General features: G+C 46.2%; 1 protein-coding gene and 1 long non-coding RNA gene across 4 annotated transcripts in view; one reads left to right on the top strand and one right to left on the bottom strand.

Moving 5' to 3' along the window:
- LOC147656689 (uncharacterized) overlaps positions 1–20000 on the top strand; it is a 112910-nt gene that overhangs the window by 30552 nt on the left and 62358 nt on the right. The gene's annotated exons all lie outside the window — the stretch shown is intronic.
- Positions 1–20000, bottom strand: part of LOC100872030 (uncharacterized) — a 29415-nt gene that overhangs the window by 5759 nt on the left and 3656 nt on the right. Inside the window, exon 1 of one of the 3 annotated variants that reach the window (XM_086913793.1) lies at positions 18724–20000. This exon is cut by the window's right edge and continues 332 nt beyond it. The exons of the other annotated variants lie outside the window; for them this stretch is intronic. Within the exon in view, the coding sequence (XP_086769919.1) occupies positions 18724–18757 (34 nt within the window). The 5' untranslated portion in view covers positions 18758–20000. The remainder of the gene's footprint in view (positions 1–18723) is intronic. 3 annotated transcript variants of the gene reach the window in all.

Below are 20000 nucleotides of genomic sequence, written 5' to 3'. Positions count from 1 at the left end.
AGGCGTACGCGTAATCCTATTAATTTTTCAGCGTTAACGACCCGGTATATTAGATCAGTAACGGAAGCGTGGTCATATTCTTAACACGTACGGCGCGAGCCCGTGTTACAAGCAACGAGTGTGTGGTATTCGATTCGTCACGCTCGTAAAATTTCAGCCCGAGATCGGTACCCGGGCAAAGTGGGAAACGTTACCAGACCTTGCCTGGCCTGGAAATTCTAATTAAGAATCGTTCGACGAGTTTTCACGAGGATTTGGATCGATCGACAGGGGAAGATGAAAGAATCCTCGCCCCGTTTCGCGGGCGCGTTCGAAAGCAACAACAACAACAACAACAACAACAACTTGCAGAAGGAACGATCATCGCATCGAATCGGATCGTGTACACGCGCTTTCTAACACGACCACGTTACTCCCGGTCACGCATGGCCAGATACGTCCGGTTCGAGCTTCGCAAGTTCAACGGCTGTTATGCAGGTCGGATGCACGTCCGCGCGCGAATGATTTACGAAGTGTTCCACGCTGTATCTGCGATGTCCAATCTCCCTGCCCTTCTCTGCGCGTTAAAAAAACTTTGCTCCGTCTCCGATGCATCTCTCTCTCTCTCTCCCTCTCCCTCCCCGTTCTCGTCTCGTCCGCCCCCTTGGACGCGGCTATATTTTCGATTATATATTGGAAGAATGAGCGTATCGATGGAACTTGAAACGCGGCGGTGACGAAGGGAAGAAAGGAACGGAAAGGAGAGAGGGAAAAGAAAAAGGAAAAGCGGACGAATCGAAGGAAGCTTTTCGTGGATGGAAAAAGAATCTCTTTCTCTCTTGCTATATAAACGAAGATACAACGATCGTATAAGGATGCAAGAGCGCAAGGACTTTCTCTCTCCTCGTGGAAAAGAGATATAATGGTGGTGTGTGCCCTCCGTAAATGGCGGACGACACGCGTCCGCTGCAATCACCGCTATCACGTACAGTCGTATTACGAGGGAAAGGAGGGAAAGAACAACGGGTTCCGCGGCGCATCTCCGTGATTATGGAATTCGCATTATGCAACGTTACACAAAGTGTGTTCCGTTTTATCGGATTAATTACCTCGCTCTTTATTCCATTCTTTCGTTTATCCAACGGGGCGGCCGTGGTAACGCGGCCCGTTTCTACCATACGCGGATATATACTACTCGCACGCCTCTTTCAGCCCGTCTTTTGTTTTTGCGTCGAGGATGACGCATCGACGGATTATCTTCGCTGCTCGGCTCCGTTTATTAATATCGAGCCACGCTTTCTTGCGTATACGCTCTCTCTCTCTCTCTCTTCTTTCTTTCCTCCTCCCTTCCACATTTTACATTTTTTATTTTATTCCTCCCTTCTTCTTCTTTCTTTTTATCTCTCTCTCTCTCTCTCTCTCTCTCTCTCTCTTCCTCCTCCTCGCTCCTGATCCCACACGATCGAAGAGATACACACGATACACACCACGAATAACGTACTAGCAGCTTTTGTTGCTCGTTGACGGACGATACGTTTCGACGACGGTGGTGACAAGTGTTATTGAACTTCGGAAAGCAGGGGAGGGGGGGGGGGGAAGATACGGCGTCCACGACGTACGGGCAGATCGACCGCGAGCGTTAATTGTTGCAATAACGCCCCGGCCGAATCGAAGGATTCCGGGCGAGGCTTTTTGCCGGATTTCGAGGCGAGCGGAGGAAAGGAAAGGAAAGGAAAAATGGACTCGATGATTGAAACGCCTTTTTTAAACAGTTAGTTATTGGGATCGAACGATGGAACGGATAAACGCGGCGAACGCGTTATCGGGAATCAATTCTCCTCGAAGCGAGCTCGTCCTCCCCTTTCTGTACTCCTCGAAATCTTGGGAAAAACCGAAATCCCGGAAATTGGAAAATATATATATATATATATCCAGTAGAAATTTATTTAACGAAGAAATGTTTCGCCAAACGTTGTATTTTATAAACGTCTAATCGACCACTATTTAAACGTCGAATCGGTGCAACGATTTCCGCCACTGCGATTAATTCGAATCGTACGAGCAACCTTCCTTTCTCTGTTTCTCTGTGTGTGTGCGCGCGCGCGCGCGCGTCTGTATACACGTATCTGGAAACGTTGCTTTTTTCCCCAGGCGCAAATGAAAGGAACGAGTTCGCCGCTGTTCATCACGCTCGATTGTTATATATATGTCTTCTGATACGGTTGCTTGGCGGCCGGTGCACGCCAACCTATCACTGAATCACCTGTTCGAGAGGATCGATCCGATTTTGCGTCGCAAATGTTTGACCGGGTCGAAAAATCGAAAATCAAACACGCGTGATTCTTCGATAATAACAACGGCGTTATAATCTGTTCGTGAAAAACTGGGCAAAGAACTGGTTAGGAGAAAAGAAAAGAGGTTCGAGCAAAGAATCGTTACGACTCTCGGTCGGGGAAAGAAAAAAATGAACGAACGATCGTTGCTCTGTAACCACTATAATCGCGGTTTCCTAGATTTAATGGGCCATTCGTCGGTGAACATTATATTATACCAAGAACGTAATCGTCCACACCTCTCACTTCCTTGGTCACCTTTCCATAAAACGATCGTTCCTTCAAAAAACGTTACGAAACGTCAATTTAATTCCTTCCCTTGAAAACCCATCAAATATTCACCCCGCCAAAACCACGCGCCCTCTCCTTCCCCCCTCCCCATTCTCGCGCAGATTTATCTCGTAAACAGAATCGCCATATTTTCTCGGGTCTTCTTGCTCGAAGACGAAACGAAAAAGAAAAAGAAAAAAAAAACGCACAAATAAAAAGGAGGGAGAAGAAAGAAGAAGAAGAAGAAAGAATTGTCGCGAAACGCGCGATCATTTCGAATCGAGCTACCGAAGTTCGAACGAGAAGAGAAGAGATTCGCGAGGAGAGAAACGATCCAAACGATCCTACGATTCATTTTTTCCCCCTCGCTCCTTCTCCATCTTTTTTTCACTTCCTTATCGCGCGACGTCAGGATTGATCGCCTGCATCTACATAACATTATCGTTTATTTATTCCGCCGGCTGTTACTGAAACGGTCTCCCGTATCATTAATTACGTTAATGAGTTTGCACGAATATACACTCGAATACGTGTGCACGTATGTCGCGTATGTGTATTTATATACACGTATAAATATACACACGCATATGTGTATACATATATATATATATATTTATACCGGCGTTTCGTAATCAATAAACGTGTCGCGCGATTCGCATCGAGAAGACGAAGGAAAAGATGGAACTCGGTCGCGAGAGAACGGTCGAAAAAAAAAAAAAAGTTTCCCTTTTTCGCTCGTTCGTTCGTTCGTTCGTTCGTGGATTTTGTCGAATTACGAACACTTTCGACGAATCGTGACGTAATGTGCTTCTTTTTCCTTTTTCATTTTTTTTTTTTTTTTTGAAACGCGATTAAACGCGTTCCTCGAACGAGCAAATGAGAAAGTTTACAAGAGAGAGAAAGAGAGAGAGAGAGAGAGGAAAATGTTGTATCTCGACGTGTACGTGTTCATAAAAAGATTACGCGATTCGGGATCCATTCCTCGAAATATCGAATATCTCTTAATCCGATCTTAATCCCCGTCTTTTAAGAAGCGTGTGTTCGCGGTTTTATCGGGACGCCCGTCTTCGATAGCCATGACTTTGAATTCTTTATCTCGAGTCCACGTTTGCATAATCCGTTCCATATCTCGACGCTGTCCACGACGGTGAACCGTGAAAACCCTCCTTAAAAGCGTTCCACGCGCTCGAGAAAGAGCGGCGCAGGAATTCCAAAAAAATTGCTGCGCGCGCATCGAGAAAACATCGGTGAGAGGAAATATACATGTATTGTTACAAAATTTCGATCCCGGATCTCCTCTCGGCCGTTGAGCGGAACGGTTTAACGGTGGAAACAGGTTATTCCCTCCCAGCTGCATTTTTCCCCAATTTTCAGATAACCGGCCTTAAGATAAGAGCGACATTGGCGACATTGGCGGTGAACGGCGGAGGGCCGGTACGATTTCAAACGGGATAGAAAGAGAGAGAGAGAGAGAAAGAGAGGGGGAGAGACGCCTCGTCGAAGGTTGATGTATACAGATTTCGCGGTGAAGGTCGGTTTACGATATCCGGTATCCGAGGTATTCCACCTATCCGTGCTTTCTCTCTTGCCTTCCTTCCTCCTCGTCAGACTGCGCGAAAATAATTGATCAAGGCGGAAAGGATCAATTCATCCGCTTGTCTTTCTTCTTCTTCTTCTTCTTCTTTTTCTTCTTCCTCCTCTTTTACTCCTCCTCGCCGAATCTCGCTCGATGACGAGACGAAAACGAAACGAGGGAGCGCTCTCGATCAGATAGAGAACGGTTATCTCGACTAATTAAAGTTAGCGGGGAAGGTTACAAAAGGAGGTGGTTCGACGATTAAAAGATCTCCCGCGCGTTACGACGAGAATGAGGGGGCGAAAGGGTACGGAGATTAGGAGATTGGGTTGCGAGAAGGCGGGCGATGGCATTTCGAGTGTATTCCGGGGATAATCAATTGTCGTGGTTCGGCAACCCTTCGCTTCTTGCGGAGAGGGACAACATTCTTTCATCCTGTTGCTGTATGGAGGAATGCTTGGACGTCACGTGACGGAATAATTCGATTCCGGGACTGCACGTATATATCTTGGGGGCTGTTTAAACCCGTCGCTCCTTGAATCGCTCCTTTGTCCATTGAACGGATTATTCCGCGCAACCAATAATCGCGATCACCGATCGTCTGTGTAACGATGCAATCTGATCTCGATCTCGTGATTATATAAACGTAATGCATTAATGATTGAAAGAAATTCTTAACTTCCTTCGCTACTACGGCCGACTATAGTCACAAGATGTCGATATTTCGTTTTTATCATCAATTCTTTTTCAACAAACCAACGTTAAACCAACCATATTTTTCTCCTGCACATTTTCGGCGGCTCGTTCAGCGAGAGTGGCGAAAGGGTTAAGGAAGGAATCATCTACGCTCTCTCGAAAATAATTCCACGATAAGGGAGAAAAAAAAGTTCGCTTCGTTTCGATCGCATCGCGTGTGCACGCTCGTCCCTTTATTCGCATTCCTCGCTCGTCTGCCGTGGCACGGTCCGAATCTACTTTCGATCCCATCCGAGTGAACCCGGTTCAGGAAACGGGAACAGTACCTGTTGTGCGGAATCGCGAAGGTTTTTTGCCGGGGACAATCAAAAGGAGAGAGAGAGGCGCGGAGCCCCGCGCACCCCCGGGACCGGTCCTCCTCCTCCTCCTCCTCCTCCTCCTCCTCTCTCTTCCGCGGCCTCTGAATGACGTTTTGGCGTGCAACCGGTTTACCAGCCAAGGAATTTCTACGAAATTAAACGTCCGCGATAAAAATATAGCCTGGCTTCGGTTGTTCCGCCGATAAATTAGAAGGCCTTCGCTCTGGATCCTCGTATAAATAAATATCAAAGCGGAGCTGCCATTCCGGATTCCACCGATCCTCGTAAATATCGGGGGCTCGATTTTAACCCCTCCCCTCAATGGAAATCGTAGAAAAAGAGGGAAGAAGAAACTTTCCTCGTGCTTGCTTGCGCGATCATCTCGTTATCAAATCTGAGTGATAGAGGGAGAGGCATAATCCACTGCATGGAGGAACGCATCCTAACATCGTGATGTATATTCATCGTTAAAGATTCTTAAAGAGAAGAAGGCGAATAGAAAAATAATGGTTACGTCGATCGAGGTTTATCAAGTTGCAAAGCGTTCATTTGGAGTAGGCGAGATGAGGAACGAGAAGATCCTCTATCTTTTCAATATGAAATTAACCCATTACATACGTGGCCAAACTTTCGAATCTTGGGGGGATCTTGGTGGGATTAGACGAATCGTCATCCAATGTTCTTACGTTAATCTTTCGAAGGAATCGCAACGTTGAAGAACAAATCTGTGGAAATATAAAAAATTCGTTGGAAGACACGCGTAATTTTCTCGATCTCGATCGAACAAAATACGGCAGTTGTACATCGGTGTAAAGGTTAACGATCGAGCAAACGATGGATCGTTTGATCGAGCACGGCCGGCCGCGAGTTTTACGAGCGACTCGTGGCGCGAGTCGCGTATGGTAATGATCGTCGACAAGGCGGATCACGAGATGTATCGATGCTTTGATCCACGAAGGCAGCCAGCCCGAGCATTATCACGCCACACGAGTGAAAGTTCCGCTACGTCGTTATTCATGGCGAAATGCGTTCCACTTCTTCCCTCTTCTTTTTTCTTCTTTCTTTCCGTTCCTTCTCTTCTCCTTTCTTTTCGGCGCGCGAAGCGATCGGTCGTTTCGAGTTCTTCCCTCCCCGTGTAGAGGAGAAGCTCTCCTCCTCGTAGACAAAACACGACGCGTTGCACGACAAACTTTATCGAGGAGGAAAGCTGCAATAAAAAACTCGTGGACCGAGCTTCAACGGACCGATCCATCGTGAGGAATTCCTTTCTCGCGTCTTTCGATCGATGTTTACGTATGCAAACAAACCGTTTTCGAACCGATCGAGATTTATTACTCGCCCTCGAAATCGAGTGGATTAATACGAATGAAAGAAAGAAAGAAAGAAAGGGAAAAAAACGATCGAGAAGAGAATAAGTATAACGTTTCTTCGTAACGTTTGACGAGTTGTGAAAGTCAAGTATATTATTGCCAGGAAGATGGATTATAAGAAGTGAAAATGTATCTTGAAAATTGGAGAAGAGACAAACTCGTAAAAACTCGTATAGATTTTTAATGACTAGAAATCTATCGGCAAAGGATTAATACAATCTTCTCTCCTCTCCCTTCATTTCCTTTCGAGAGATAGACGGAATAGAAGGAGGATAGAAGGACGGAGGCAGGGTTAACTTCTAAATCGTCCCGTACGCGGTTCTTCTTTCTTCGTCCAATTAAATTTTCAGATGGTGTTGATCGCGGCCTGTTTGCGCATCGGGAGTCAATAGGTTGTCTACGAAGAGAGAGAGAGAGAGGGAGAAGGGTCTGGCCGAAGAGGTCGACGAATGACAACGAAATAAAGCGATTATTTGTCTACGTCGCGCCATTATTTCGTCCGTTTTTACGGGGAAATCGGGTATTACCCGGCCCTTCTGTGCGAACGATCAACGTAAATCGGATGATTCTTTAACGAGATTTCGATCGGGCAACGCAGCAGCATTCGAGTCGCATTAATATTTCGCCGCGTTTCATTGATTTTGCAAATTGCGCCCGCATCCCACGAACGAACAGACAGCATAGTCGGTGCTTGTCCTTTTTTTTTTTTTTTTTTTTTTCCCAACCGTCCCCTTTCTTTTCCTTTCTCTCTCTCTCTCTCTCTCTCTCTCTCTCTCTCTCTCTCTCTCTCTCTCTTTAACCAGCCTTTTAATCGAATCCCGGCGTTAATACGTTGGACCAACGATTCGACACAAATTCGACACAGTTTTTCCAGTCTGTTAACGATCATTGAATTATCGAACAACGATTCGTTCCGATTGCCGCCTTATAAATTCGGAATCACCGCTAATGAAGCTACACCGAAACAAAAAGGGGAGGGAGAGGGGGTCGCGACGAGGGAGTCAAATCGACAGGAAAAAAGAAAAAAAAAGAAAAAAAGAGAGAGAGAAAAACGCGAAAAAGAAATATAAATCGATCGATTTTTCGACGCGTGTTTTTTCGCGGCAACGCAAAGGTCGTGCCGCAGTTGGCCGCAATCTTTCGGCGAATAGACGGTCGGTATAGCGGCGCGGTTAACAAGATGAATTGGACAGCGAAACGAGACGAGTCGTTCGGCGCACGCAGCGATTCGCTGCGAATTTACGACAAAAATTGCGTCTTAAACATATATATATATATATATTCGGAGAAAGATTTCTATAAATCTAGAAGTAGATCGAACTACTGTATCACGTATTTACATTTCAAATTTTAGAAATTTGCTAATCCTAGAAGAATAGTAAAATCAACTGGGCTGTGGTTGGTTTGGAATTTGAGAAGAGAATGGTAATAAATGAATGGATGAAACACGGACGGTGTCGAAAAAAAGTATTCCGCGAGATTCTATCTTCCATCGAGAAGAATTTCTCGTAGACGAGAAACAATACCACCATCGTTACGATTTTTTGGTTCAATGATCGTTCTCGAAACTCCCTATGGAAAATACGTGGTGGGGCGATAACGCGAGTTATCTAGAAGAAGAGAGTCCACGCACGATACCCTGTCCTTCCCCCGGCTTATCGCGGAGCGAACCGTGGCGACAATAAGGTTTTTCCTCCCATCTATCTTCCACTCTTAATCGTTCATCCAGGAAGATTTCCCCGGCAAAGTGCACTTAGTCGCGGCCAAGTTTCGAAAGCATCAATTCCCGACGAAATTTATTCTCCTTCCCGTAAACAACCCCCTTTTACCCTTCCCTTTTTACCCTCGAAATCTCGGTTAAGGTCTCTCTAACGCGGAGGAAAACGCGTTTTCGCGAAGTTTCGTTTATCGAAACTTTGAAGCCTTTGAATCTCTCTGTATCGTACAGATATATACATAGATGTCTCGAGGCGAACGACGAGATATCGTTTCGATTTTACGATACGATTTTACGAGTGCAGTTTATTATATATTTTTTAACGATATTTCGTCGTTTTCCAATTGCGCAAAACTAGCGTCGAATCGATCCAAAGTCGCGTTTTAAATTATGCAGCTTTCTTAAAATCGTTTAAAAGGTACGTTCCAATTGACGGCGAAAAGAAAAAAAACGGAGTTATCGATCCGACAATGATCTACAACGATGATTTACGATTTACACGATCTCCTCGTGTCTCTGGATGAGACAAGAAGAAAGGAGGATAGGAAATTGAGGAGAAGTAAAATTTTCCACCTCGTCGATACGATACGATAGTATTGTTCCCGCGGATCTTTTCACGGATTTCTCGATATTCGTTCACGCCCCTCGACCGGATGGGGAGGGCTCGTGTCAAAGGATTGGCACGAATCGCGAAGGAATCCCGACGAAAGAAACGGAATGGCTAATTACGCGGGAGACGCGTCTCAAAGATTTTCCTCCCGCGTCCACGGGATATGAATTCTTAATCTGCATCTTTTTTTCGAAAGAGAAGAGAGAGAGAGAGAGAGAGAGAGAGAGAGAGAGAGAGGAGACGATTGCCTCTCATTGTTTCGTCCCTTCGTCAAAGGATACGGGTTCTTTATGGTAATTCAGAGACACGGGAGATACTTCTTTTTCCCCCCTTTCTGCCATTGTTTTTTTCCGCGCTGAAAAATTATTCCCTCCCCTCCCCTCCCCTCCCCTCAACCTCTCCCCGCCGAATCTAATATCGTAATTAAGAAAAACAAGCGCGAATCGAGAGAGGAGGCCGGCTCGCTATTCCATTTCTCGAAAACGACGGTCGAGAAAAGGATGGTCCGCAACGATCAACGCCGCCACAATTTTCACCGCTACGCTCCTCGCCAATTTCATTTCCCTCGAGACAACTCGACCCCCTCTTCCTGTACATATTTTTTTTTTATTGAAATTCGCCGCCACTCTCACTCCACCGTTGGAACGAACCGAAGATATTTAGATATTCAAGATTTTTTACCAGCTCTTTCGGAGTCAACAACAACAACAACAACAACAATTTTATCGTTTCAATTTTTACGCTCGGCCGACGCGTAAATACGCGTCCGCCGTGTAATAAGCTGCAACAAGGAGGATGATAGTTTTGCCAATTTTTTATCATTCCTCGCCAATTTCTCCTCCGAGATGGAAACGGAGGAGAGATGGTTTATTATCGTTTCACCTGTTGGCGAATTGCGAAATGGCCAGCCAACAGTCTCAGTCCGAGGGGCAAGTAGTTGGTTGTTCTCGTAGTTTTCGTAGATAGAAACGAGAGAGCCACTTATCACTTTCATCGACGCTTTTACGACGCGCGCGCGCGCGCGAGAGAGAGAGAGAGAGGGGGGGGGGAGAGAGAGAACAATCGGCCTTATGAATAATTCTCGATATAATTACGAATCGATCTTGACGAAAGGATATATATATATATATATACCTGCCGCCCGATTGAACGCGCCCGATGCCCTTTCAATGTCCAACGATACGTTGGTCACGTTGTCAGCCTGCCAACTTCATTGAATGCTAAAGGCTCGGGCCGCGATAATTGCCGTTGTCGGGGACAAAGCTTCGGGGTTTTCGAGCTGTTTCTCGTCCGTGCGACGATTAGAAAGTTGGCAATCTGAATTGTACACGCGTGCGCATCGATGGAGAGAGAAGAGAAAAAAATGGGGAGGGGAGGGGGAGGGGGAAGAGGGAAGAAGAAGAGGAAGAGGAATAAGAGAGAAGAAGCGATTCGAAAGGGAGTTGGAACGGTTGTCTAAGGAAACAACTATCCTTGAAACGTTCTCGTTTCACGTCCCGATTGTCGGTGATAAATAATTTCATTTCAAGAGGGAGAGGAAAGTGGAGAAAGTTTGGGAGAAACGGAGATCAACCACAACGTGGTGGAGAATTTTCGAATTCGATTTCCCGCCAAGTGAGACAAGAGGGGCGGGGGGATGATCTGGCCGGAATCGGTCGAGTGGTGGCTCGTCACAATGTAAGAAGCGTCCCATTTGACACAACCGCCCGATATCGTTGAACCCGAAAAAGAGAGGAAAAAGGGAAATAATAAGAAGGTAAGAAAAACGAACGAGACCGCGTCCCGTTGCTTTACAAAGGGCTTCCAGATGGGGTGGAAGACGGGGACGAATCCGTGAGAAGGAGGAGGAGGAGGCAGGAGGAGAGTAAAACCGAGTGGGAACGCTGAGGGAGGGAGGGAGGGAGGGGGAAAAGGAGAGAAGAAGAGGAGAAGAAAAAGAAGAGAGGAAAGGAGAAAACACAGAGGGTGAAAGGGGTGGAGAGAGAGAGAGAGAGAGAGAGAGAGAGAGCGTTCCTCGAATTCGATTTTATGCCTCGACAGAGAAATTTTGTGGCCACGTACACTGAGAGTACGTTACATTATCCTTCGGCCAAGAAGGGAAAGAAAGAGCGCACACTGTACTCGACGAGTGGCCATTGATTTTTCGGAAATGACTGGCCGATTACGACAGAGCAGAAGGCGTCTTTACGATTTGTTTTGGCGGCGAGGAACGCGTAAAGAGAAACGAGGAGGAGGAGGAGGAGGAGGAGGAGGAGGAGGAAGGAAAAACGCCACACGGTGGACGCCACGCGCGCCACGTACACACGTATACGCGTTGGAGGCAAATACGCGTGCACATGTATACACGTAAAGGGGATGGAAAAGGGGAGAGAGAACGTGGCCGAGGGGAAAACGGAGAGAGAATGACAGAGAGAGGGAGAGAGAGAGAGAGGGAGAGGGAGAACGGCGGGGAAAGAGAGAAAGAGCGAGAGAAGAGGCAGGGACAGAGAGAGAGAAAGAAGGAAATGGCTCGTGGTTACGCATGCGCGCTTTTTTCGTCAGACAGCATTTTTAAAGATTTTTCCTCCCGTAGCAGCTTGCAGATTTAAGTCGCCAGGTCGATCCCGTCGATTCTCGAATGCCCCGAACACCGCCTGCACTTCGTTACGACGCGCGCCGCCCATTGCAACGGCTTCGAATATTTTCTTTCCCTTTTTCATCCCAGTTTTTTTTCTTATTTTTTTTCTCTCCGCCCCTGTCCTTCTTTTTTCTTTCTCTCTTTTTTTATTCCACCCCTTTCTTTCCATACGTTCCTCTCGTTAGTCGTGGCAGTCTTAATTTCCCTGGGAAAAATTCGCGAGCGAATATTTTTTTCCACGATGGAAAGACGACGGAATTCCGTTCCGCGGCTCGAAAAGAGAAAGAAGCCCCCTTCTTTCACCGATTAACCGATTAATCGGTTCCTTCTCTTTCCTCTCGAAGAGAGACGAGTTTCTTAGGAGAGATAAGGATAAGACAAGAAAAGTGGATATCATCGTGGATTCGCGTATCCGATTAAGCCCGATTAGACTCTGACCAGTAGTAGTAGATGGTAGTCGGTAGTCGTCGGCACTCGTCTCGTTTCTCTCGTCGTGTCACGTCGTTTTATCCAATCGATTCGCGCAAAAGTGGGATCGTGTAGCGTGACGCGTGATGCTTTAGAATTTATTACATACGGGAACAGGTATCGACGAATGCATAATCGGGACGTGTCTGACGGAATTGTATAACTCCTGTTTGAACAGTTGTTCCAAGACGGCTGCGGTGTAAGATCGTGGCTAGTGGCCACGAATCGGATATTAATCGGTATACAATTTGCTCCCCTCGGGTGGACGACACCTGAGGTAACGTTTTGAGATTTGTTTGGATTTCCTTTCCGCTCGAATATGATTTCCGTATACGTATATCATCGATTCGTTTCTCGCCTTCTTCCACGCGAGTTCGTCTTTCTTTCTCCCTTTTTCTTCCTTTCTTTCTCTCTCTCTCTCTCTCTCTCTCTCTTTCCCCCCTCCCCCCCTCTTTTCGATGTGAAAACGATGGTAAGATGCCGGTAAAAGGGATGAAGAGATGAAACGATTAAAACGGATTTTCCACCCGAGTTTTCCCACGGATAAATGAAAATTATTTCGGGTCAAATAGATTTAAACTGAACAGCAAGGTTAAACGCTTTCCTCTTGTGCGTGCCACTTGAACCAGTTACAACTTTCGACGGACGCATTATTCGGAAAAATTGTTCGAGCGAGATTCGTTCGGTTTAATATGAAATTTCGCGTTACATTCCACGGTTTAAATAATTTTCGTCCCTTAACGCGGGGAGTGGCGTGATCCATTACTCCGTTACTCGTGATTATTCAATTACACACCTTGTTTCGCGCACAGCTTTTCCAAAACTTTATCGACTTTATCCGAGCGCGGATGCTTTTTCGTTTCGAGTCGAGTCGGGAGTAGGGAATAATAAAGATGGGAGAAGGGTGGAAGAAGTTCAAGTCCAAGGGAAAAGAGAATGAAAAGACGAAAAACTCGGCCACGAAGACGTAGACGTAAATTCGAAATTCGTTATTCTGGAAATGGATGTTCCCCCTCCTCCCTTCGACTCGAATCGAAACAACGAATTGGAAACAAACCTTTTTGGAGGATTCGAAATTGGAGGAGACGCGTGCGAAGAGTCGAGATAACCGTCAACCATTAATCACCAATTTCCCTGTTTCAATTTTAACGTCGTTTAAAAAACATTTCAACTTTATCGATTACGAAACATGACCAGTATAAAACAAGTCAGATTTTTCAAATCGAATCTAAAATTAATTTATCACTTGCCCGATTGAGACGATAATATCTAACGCTTGCACGTTATATCTCTGGTTTCGAGGAACAATGAACAAAAGTGGAAAAGCGATATCGCAACGAGGAAAATCAATTTTGGTTTCATTCAAACGCGATTAAATAATAAACAAACATTGACGATGTTAGAAACGAAACGATCTCTCTCGTTATTTACAAACGACGTATCGATATTAATGTAATAAAAGAATACGCGAACGAAACATTTTTCCACGTTAATCGATTAATCGTACGGACAATCGTTGATACGAAACACCGATTTAATTTGTTAAAATCGTATAATATAATCGCAATCTATGGAAATCTCTATTCAAAGATTCGTGTATAATATGAGCTTGCGCCTTTTTTCCCTTCTTCTTCTTCTTCTTCTTTTTTCTCCCGCCTAACCGATAAAATTTTCAAAGATCGAGTTTAATGGCAGAAACGAGGCGATATATCTAGCGTGTTTCTGGTCTCGAAAGTGCCCGTTTAATTGACCGGGTGAAAGCGACTTCGTGGGCACGCGGAGTGAAGGCGCTGTCTCGATATGCGTACAATAAAAGAAAATATCGGATGCTGCGAGACCGAGGAGAAAACCCGATCGGCGCGATATTAGACGCGTGTTCTGGATTCGCTGGCAAATTATTATTCGTCGATTGCGACGAGGATACACGCACACACACCCCTTCCCCCTCGCCCGCTTTCTCGTCCACTTTTATCGAGAAGGGAGGAGGAGGAGGAGGAGGAGGAACGGCGGAGGAACACCGTCGAAGGAAGGCTGTTTTCGCGAGTTCGAGCGACGGACTCGAGGAGGAGGCTCATGAAAACTTTATGAGAAGATTAAACCGAGTTTATCGCGGGCCACCGCCTCGGCCACGGCTAAATTTCAAAGAATCTGATTCTTTATCGCGATTCTCCCGCGATTTGACGACCGGTTCCCCTTCTCAACTCAATGGCCGAATCCATCCAACGATTTTTTCCTCGATCCGATTTTTCGTCCTCGATCGAATAGCGTAATAAAAATAAGAAATAATTTTGACTCTTCGTTCTTGCGACGATCCTCGTTCATTCTCATCGCATGCATTTAGAGGGAATTCAATTTTGCTCGAGTTTATATATATATATATATATTTTTTTTTATAAATATCGATAGAGATAAATGATAGTGTCTCGTTGTTTCAGCGTTACGATAATAAAACATGGGACGCATGTCCGATAAACGAAAGCAAGATAGTTGAGAATTACCCGCGAATCACCTTGCAACTTCATCAAATAATCATCCCCTTTAAAGCACATAGAAGATTTAAGAAAGAGAGGGAACTACTACCTTGAAGTAGAAACTTGGAAAAACTTCGCGAGTGGAATAAACTTTACAGTTAACTACGAATCGCTGGAGGATCAATCGCTCGTTCAATAATCGTTGAAAAGCAAAAAAAAAAAAGAAAAGAAAAAAAAAAAAAAAGACACGAAGAGTGACAAATCACAAATTCGTAATAAAACACGTCGTACACTTAACAAAAGAAAAGAAACAGTAAAACTACCTCGAGAGGGGGAGAGAGAGAGGGGGGGGGAGAGAGAGAGAGAGACATTCCCGAGCGAAGAATACTTTATAACCCCGCAGCCGCTCGAATCGCTCGAAGATAAATCACGTTTTAATAATCTCGAAGGTAGAAACAGAGAGGAATGAGAGGGGGAGGAAGGAGGGAAATGGCAAAACACGGAGGATGGGGGGAGAGAGAGAGAGAGAGAGAAAAAAAAAGTTCGTCGACGCGTGCTAACGTCGAGGCAAAAGGCACGACGAGGTTTGCTTGCTCATTCAATTAGCCTTTCCCCGCGACAATGCGCGCGTCCACGATAGAAATGAGTTATCAGGTATGAAGGAGAAGGCGGCGAGATGCGGTCACCGCTCACGGGACAAGGCTGATTTCCATTCCTCCGCGTCGGAGGATCGGTTATTTTGTCGCGTCCTTGCGCGGCCACGTCGTGGCTCGGCGCTTAAGATTCTCCGGGAACGCGGCTGATTTAATCGTACGCGGATAACAATACCCGCGGCTGCACGCGACTCGGCATATTGAACTTTCGCCGCGTGAGCAGAAACAGAAATGGCCGTTTACCAGCCGATAGCGCGCCTTCTTTCGCCGTATATATATGTATGTATATGATGTATATATATATATGTGTGTGTGTGTGTGTACGTAGAGGATCGAGGGCCGGAGTTAATCGTCCCTCGTAACACTTGCACCTGCTGGAAATATTACAATCGCGAGGGACGATCGGTTTGCTCGTTTTCGAAGCCGTTTTCATTCATGCCGACGCTTTACAGAGGATGGAGGGGGAGGGAAGGAGAAGTTTAACGCGTGGAATGGCGTTGGTTAGAAGGAACGCGCCAAGTGTGACCGATCGATCGTCTCACGTTTTGTCCGATGTTACGATATATACGTGTGTGTATAAATTCGTCCTCCCTCTCTTTTGGATGATTTTTTTTCTCGAATCGGATAGGAAGAAGGGTCGTTTTTTTATTGGTATCAAATTCGCGCGAGTCGAGAACGATGGTGCATCGAATACAGGGGAGGAAAGAGACGGGGATGGCTTTCGACCGATAACCGTTTCTCTTCTCCTCGCGAGATCCTCCTTTTTTCTTTCTCTCTTTCTTCTTTCTCCTCTTCTTCTTCGCTCTCGAAGATTCGTGAATGAATCTTTTGTAAGAAAGAAATCTTTTGGATCCATCGGATAGACCATCGGTAGACACTCGTCCGTTAAGTTTTGTTTTACGACGATGGTTAATCGTGACTCGCCACCTGGCATCGCTCGAAAGAAGAGGCGAGCTCTGATCCTCGAGCTGATTTATCGAGAGAGAGAGAGGGGAAAATTCAGCGAGAAAAGAAAAGAAAAGAAGAGATCGCGGGAGACGGAAACGAGGCTCGCAACACCCGATGGACCAAACGATTATTTACAAGGAATCATTCATCGGAGTCCCTTTTTAACGGTGGAACGATGGATACGCGTCGGGGCTAATTTTAGCCGATAAAACGCAGCCAGAATGCGTCCATTGTTCGCACGAGTCTCGGGGAAAATATGTGGTTATCGTAGATTCGTAAACATTCGTAATATTTTGCGATCACGAGCACATGCAATCGTCGACGATTCTGGACGTCGACGGGGGAGGAGGGGGAGGATACGATACGAGGCTCGGGACGATCGAGCGAGGGAATGGATGGGGGATCCAGGTGATGGAGAAGAAATAGCATAGTAGACGTCGAATTCGACGGATTAGCCTGGGCAATTCTGTTATTCTTCGTCAATAGGAGCGGCGGCGGTGGCGGCGGCGGCGGCGGCGGCCGATCGAAGGGGATGTGAGAAAAGAGCGGTGGCGACGGGGGGCGAGGGAGGAGGAGGGGGAGGGGGAGGGGGGGGGGATACGTATTGGCAGGACGCGCACTCAGGAGTTAAAATCACTCGTGGCTCGCGGAAAACATTCATTTGCAAGAGCAAACATTCCTCGCTATTTATCGAGTGTCAGAGGGAATACCTGCGGCCCATTTTCGTATCGAGCGGGGCTGAAGGGACCGACGGGGCGTGTGCGCGCGCGTGGAAGGAAAAGAGACGAAAAAAAAAACACGCGAATCGAGCGCAACAAAAACATAACTTTCCGCGATGGCGGCGCGAAGGGTGCTCGAGGAACGAGTGGTCCTTCTCTAGTATTCCATCGGTGTTATATAGCTCGTCAGATCGAATGTTTGTTTTCAGAAAAATAGACAGAAACGAGACGGGAGCGTACACGCGAGCGCGTTAACACTCGTCGAGGCAACCCCCGCGAACCCTCCGTTGTTGTAGCACGCATTGACGAACGAACGGCCGAAACGTCGCGTAGCTTTTTTTTTCTCTCCCTCTCTCTCCCCCTCTCCCTCTCTCTCTCCTCCCTCCACCTCTCTCTCCCGCTCCCCCCCCCCTCTTCTCCGTCCGGCTTTGTTCTATCTTTTATTATTCCATCGTGTAGGAGCTTTGTTTTTTAATACTTTTGTCGATCGAATCGCACCCGTGCGAGGGAGGGGGGGGGGCGGGAGGCCGTGGTGAACGTATTTTTTTTTTTTTTTTTTTTTTTTTCGTTTACCTTCGAAAATCATCCTGGAACGAGTTCATTAGAAATATCGATATCATTTTTTCCCTTCTTTTTTTATTTTTTTTTATTTTTTATTTTTTTTTCCATCGATGATCAATTTCCGAATAATAACAATAATAATACGTAGCGAGAGAATATATGTATATGTTAAAAAAAGGAAAAAAAAAACGGAAGTTGTTCATCGGTGAAAGGCTGTGAGAGGTAGAAAGGATTCCACGACACCTTTTTCTTTCACGCTATCTTCGTCTCTCGGCGAAACGTACACAACGCCCAACTTAACTTTATTCCGTTCGATCGAGAGCCCCCTTTCCTTCCTCCTCCTACCCACACCTCTATCGCGCGCGTATCCACGCGCGTTTCTTTAACGCGCGCCACGCTTCTTTAACTCCGTCTCCGACCAACAGAATCCGACTTATCGTTAGAATCGTTAGCAGTTAGAAAGGAAAGGAAGGATCGACCGACGAAACCCATCGGATCATTCACTATTCTTCCTCTCCCGCGGTCATCGACTACTCTCCAACGCTGGCAAGATCGTGGCAACGATACAGAAGAAGATCTTCTTGGCACGGCACGCGCTCTGCCCCGTACAAAGATAAATCAATCGGATTTATTCTCCACACTTGGGAACGGGGACGAAGGATCGTTTCCAAAATTTAACCCGAATTCTCGACGAGTAACGAAACGACGCGCGGAAAGAGGATCTCGTTCGGCGATCAAGTTTTGTCGGCAAAACAACCTCCCGTCGAGCTGATCGCAGATTTTCCGAACAAACACCGAGCAACGTCGATTCTTACGTATTTAACGTTGATACGGAGCAACGCTCGCCTCTCTCTCTCTCTTATCGTCAGAAGTCACACGATAAACCCGTTGACGTTTATTTTTCAAATATATATATATATATATGTGTGTTCTTGATTGTTGCGAATCGTGGCGAATCTTTGATTTCGATTTTTCTCGAGACGAGAAATCTTCGTCGAAGAGAAAAGAACTTTCGTTTTCTTTTCGACTCGAGGGATATATTCGATAATCGATGGAAATGTACACGAGTTTTACGCGCAATTACAGATTATTCCACGAGAATAATCTGGGATACATACCACCCAGCGAAGAAGGAGAAGATCGTACGGCCGAGTGTTTTTATCGCGCGTTATAATAATTGCATGCAAATGGGAGCACAAGTCGAACGCGAAGTTCGATAAGTTTCTTTAACCGCTGGTGCGCGCAGCTGGTTTAAAGTCGATCGAATATAACAGAAAGAAAGAGAGCTGGGACGGAGGAGGAGGAGGGGAGAAAAGAAAGGATAACAGGATTGTATTTCGCGTCGATTGAAAAGTTGAACGTGTAGCGACAAGTACCTCTGAAATAAGCAAAGTTCCACAGACCGATCATGTGTAGTTCTGGTGGTCCAAGTCGGGAAGCCGGGTTAGCGGAGCTAAACGAGAACCAATCGTGTTATTCGCCGCGATTGACTTTATACTGTCCAATAACGATCCGGGATCACCAGCCGATGGCGATATCCTCGTCATGTCAACCGGCGAAAATGATCCTGTTTCGATGACGACGCCAAAGAGGAATATCGCGATAAACCTACAGCAGAGATAACGTTCGCTCTTGCCGCGCTCGATAACTCTCTTCTCTCCCTCTCCCTCCCTCTCTCCCTCTCTCTCTCTTTGTTCGTTCGTCACTACTTTTTTTTTCCCCCCCTTTTTTTACCTCTTCGTTGTATTTTTTCTTTTTTTTTTTTTTTTTTTCGCGAAACTAAATTACAATTCGACGCTTCGTAGAAAGGGAACGAACGAGGGAGAGAAAGGATTTTATTTCGATTTCTTCGAGATGCGTTCTTTCGGTCGGATGCACCTTCGTCGAGGAAAAAGAAACGAAAGAAGCGTTCGACGATCGATACAACGATCGATCAAGAGGAAGGATATTAACGCGCGGCGAAACAATTTCGAAATTTCGGAGACGAAACGATCCGAGCGCGGTACGCATAGTTGGTAGAAACACCGTTGCTCCGTTACGGAAGCTCGCCGTTCGACATTTAACGCGAACACGAGACCCGAGGTAGCGTAAGCGCAACACGATATTCAAACGACGTGGAGCGCGCCTCCTCGACGGCGTCGTCCAATCGAACAGCGACAAGAACACTCGAACAACCGCGATGAAACAGAACTCTCTTTCTCAACGTACTACAACGAGGATGATCGTCCATTTTCCACGGCGCACGATCGACCTGTATCGACTCGACGAACAACGACAACAACATCAACAATAACAACAACAACAACAACAACAACAACTGATCACTGATTTCGTTCACGTATCTCGCTCCCGATGCAAACGAACCGATCGAGGGAACGTATCCGTCGATCGGCGGCGTCCACAAACACGTTGAACATCCCGTTGTTGCGGGAGGAACGCACCAAAAAAAAAAAAAAAAGAAAAAAAAAACGAGACTGTGACTCCGTTTCGAACCAATCACCACGGTCACCACGATCGCGGATCTCCGACGAATCCTCACGATTCCTCACGAGAGGGACCTTCTCTCTCGCAACGCGATCATCGCGCACAATTTCTCTCCACTCCCGTGGTCGTTGCCAATGTTCACCTTGACCAGGCAGGCCAGGAGGCCCGG

This window comes from Apis florea, unplaced genomic scaffold, assembly GCF_048593485.1.
Source record: "Apis florea isolate Af1SG1 unplaced genomic scaffold, ASM4859348v1 contig_3515_pilon, whole genome shotgun sequence".
Classification (NCBI taxonomy): Eukaryota; Metazoa; Arthropoda; class Insecta; order Hymenoptera; family Apidae; genus Apis; species Apis florea.
Note: the sequence above shows the minus strand (reverse complement) of the source record. Positions and strands in the feature narration are given on the sequence as shown.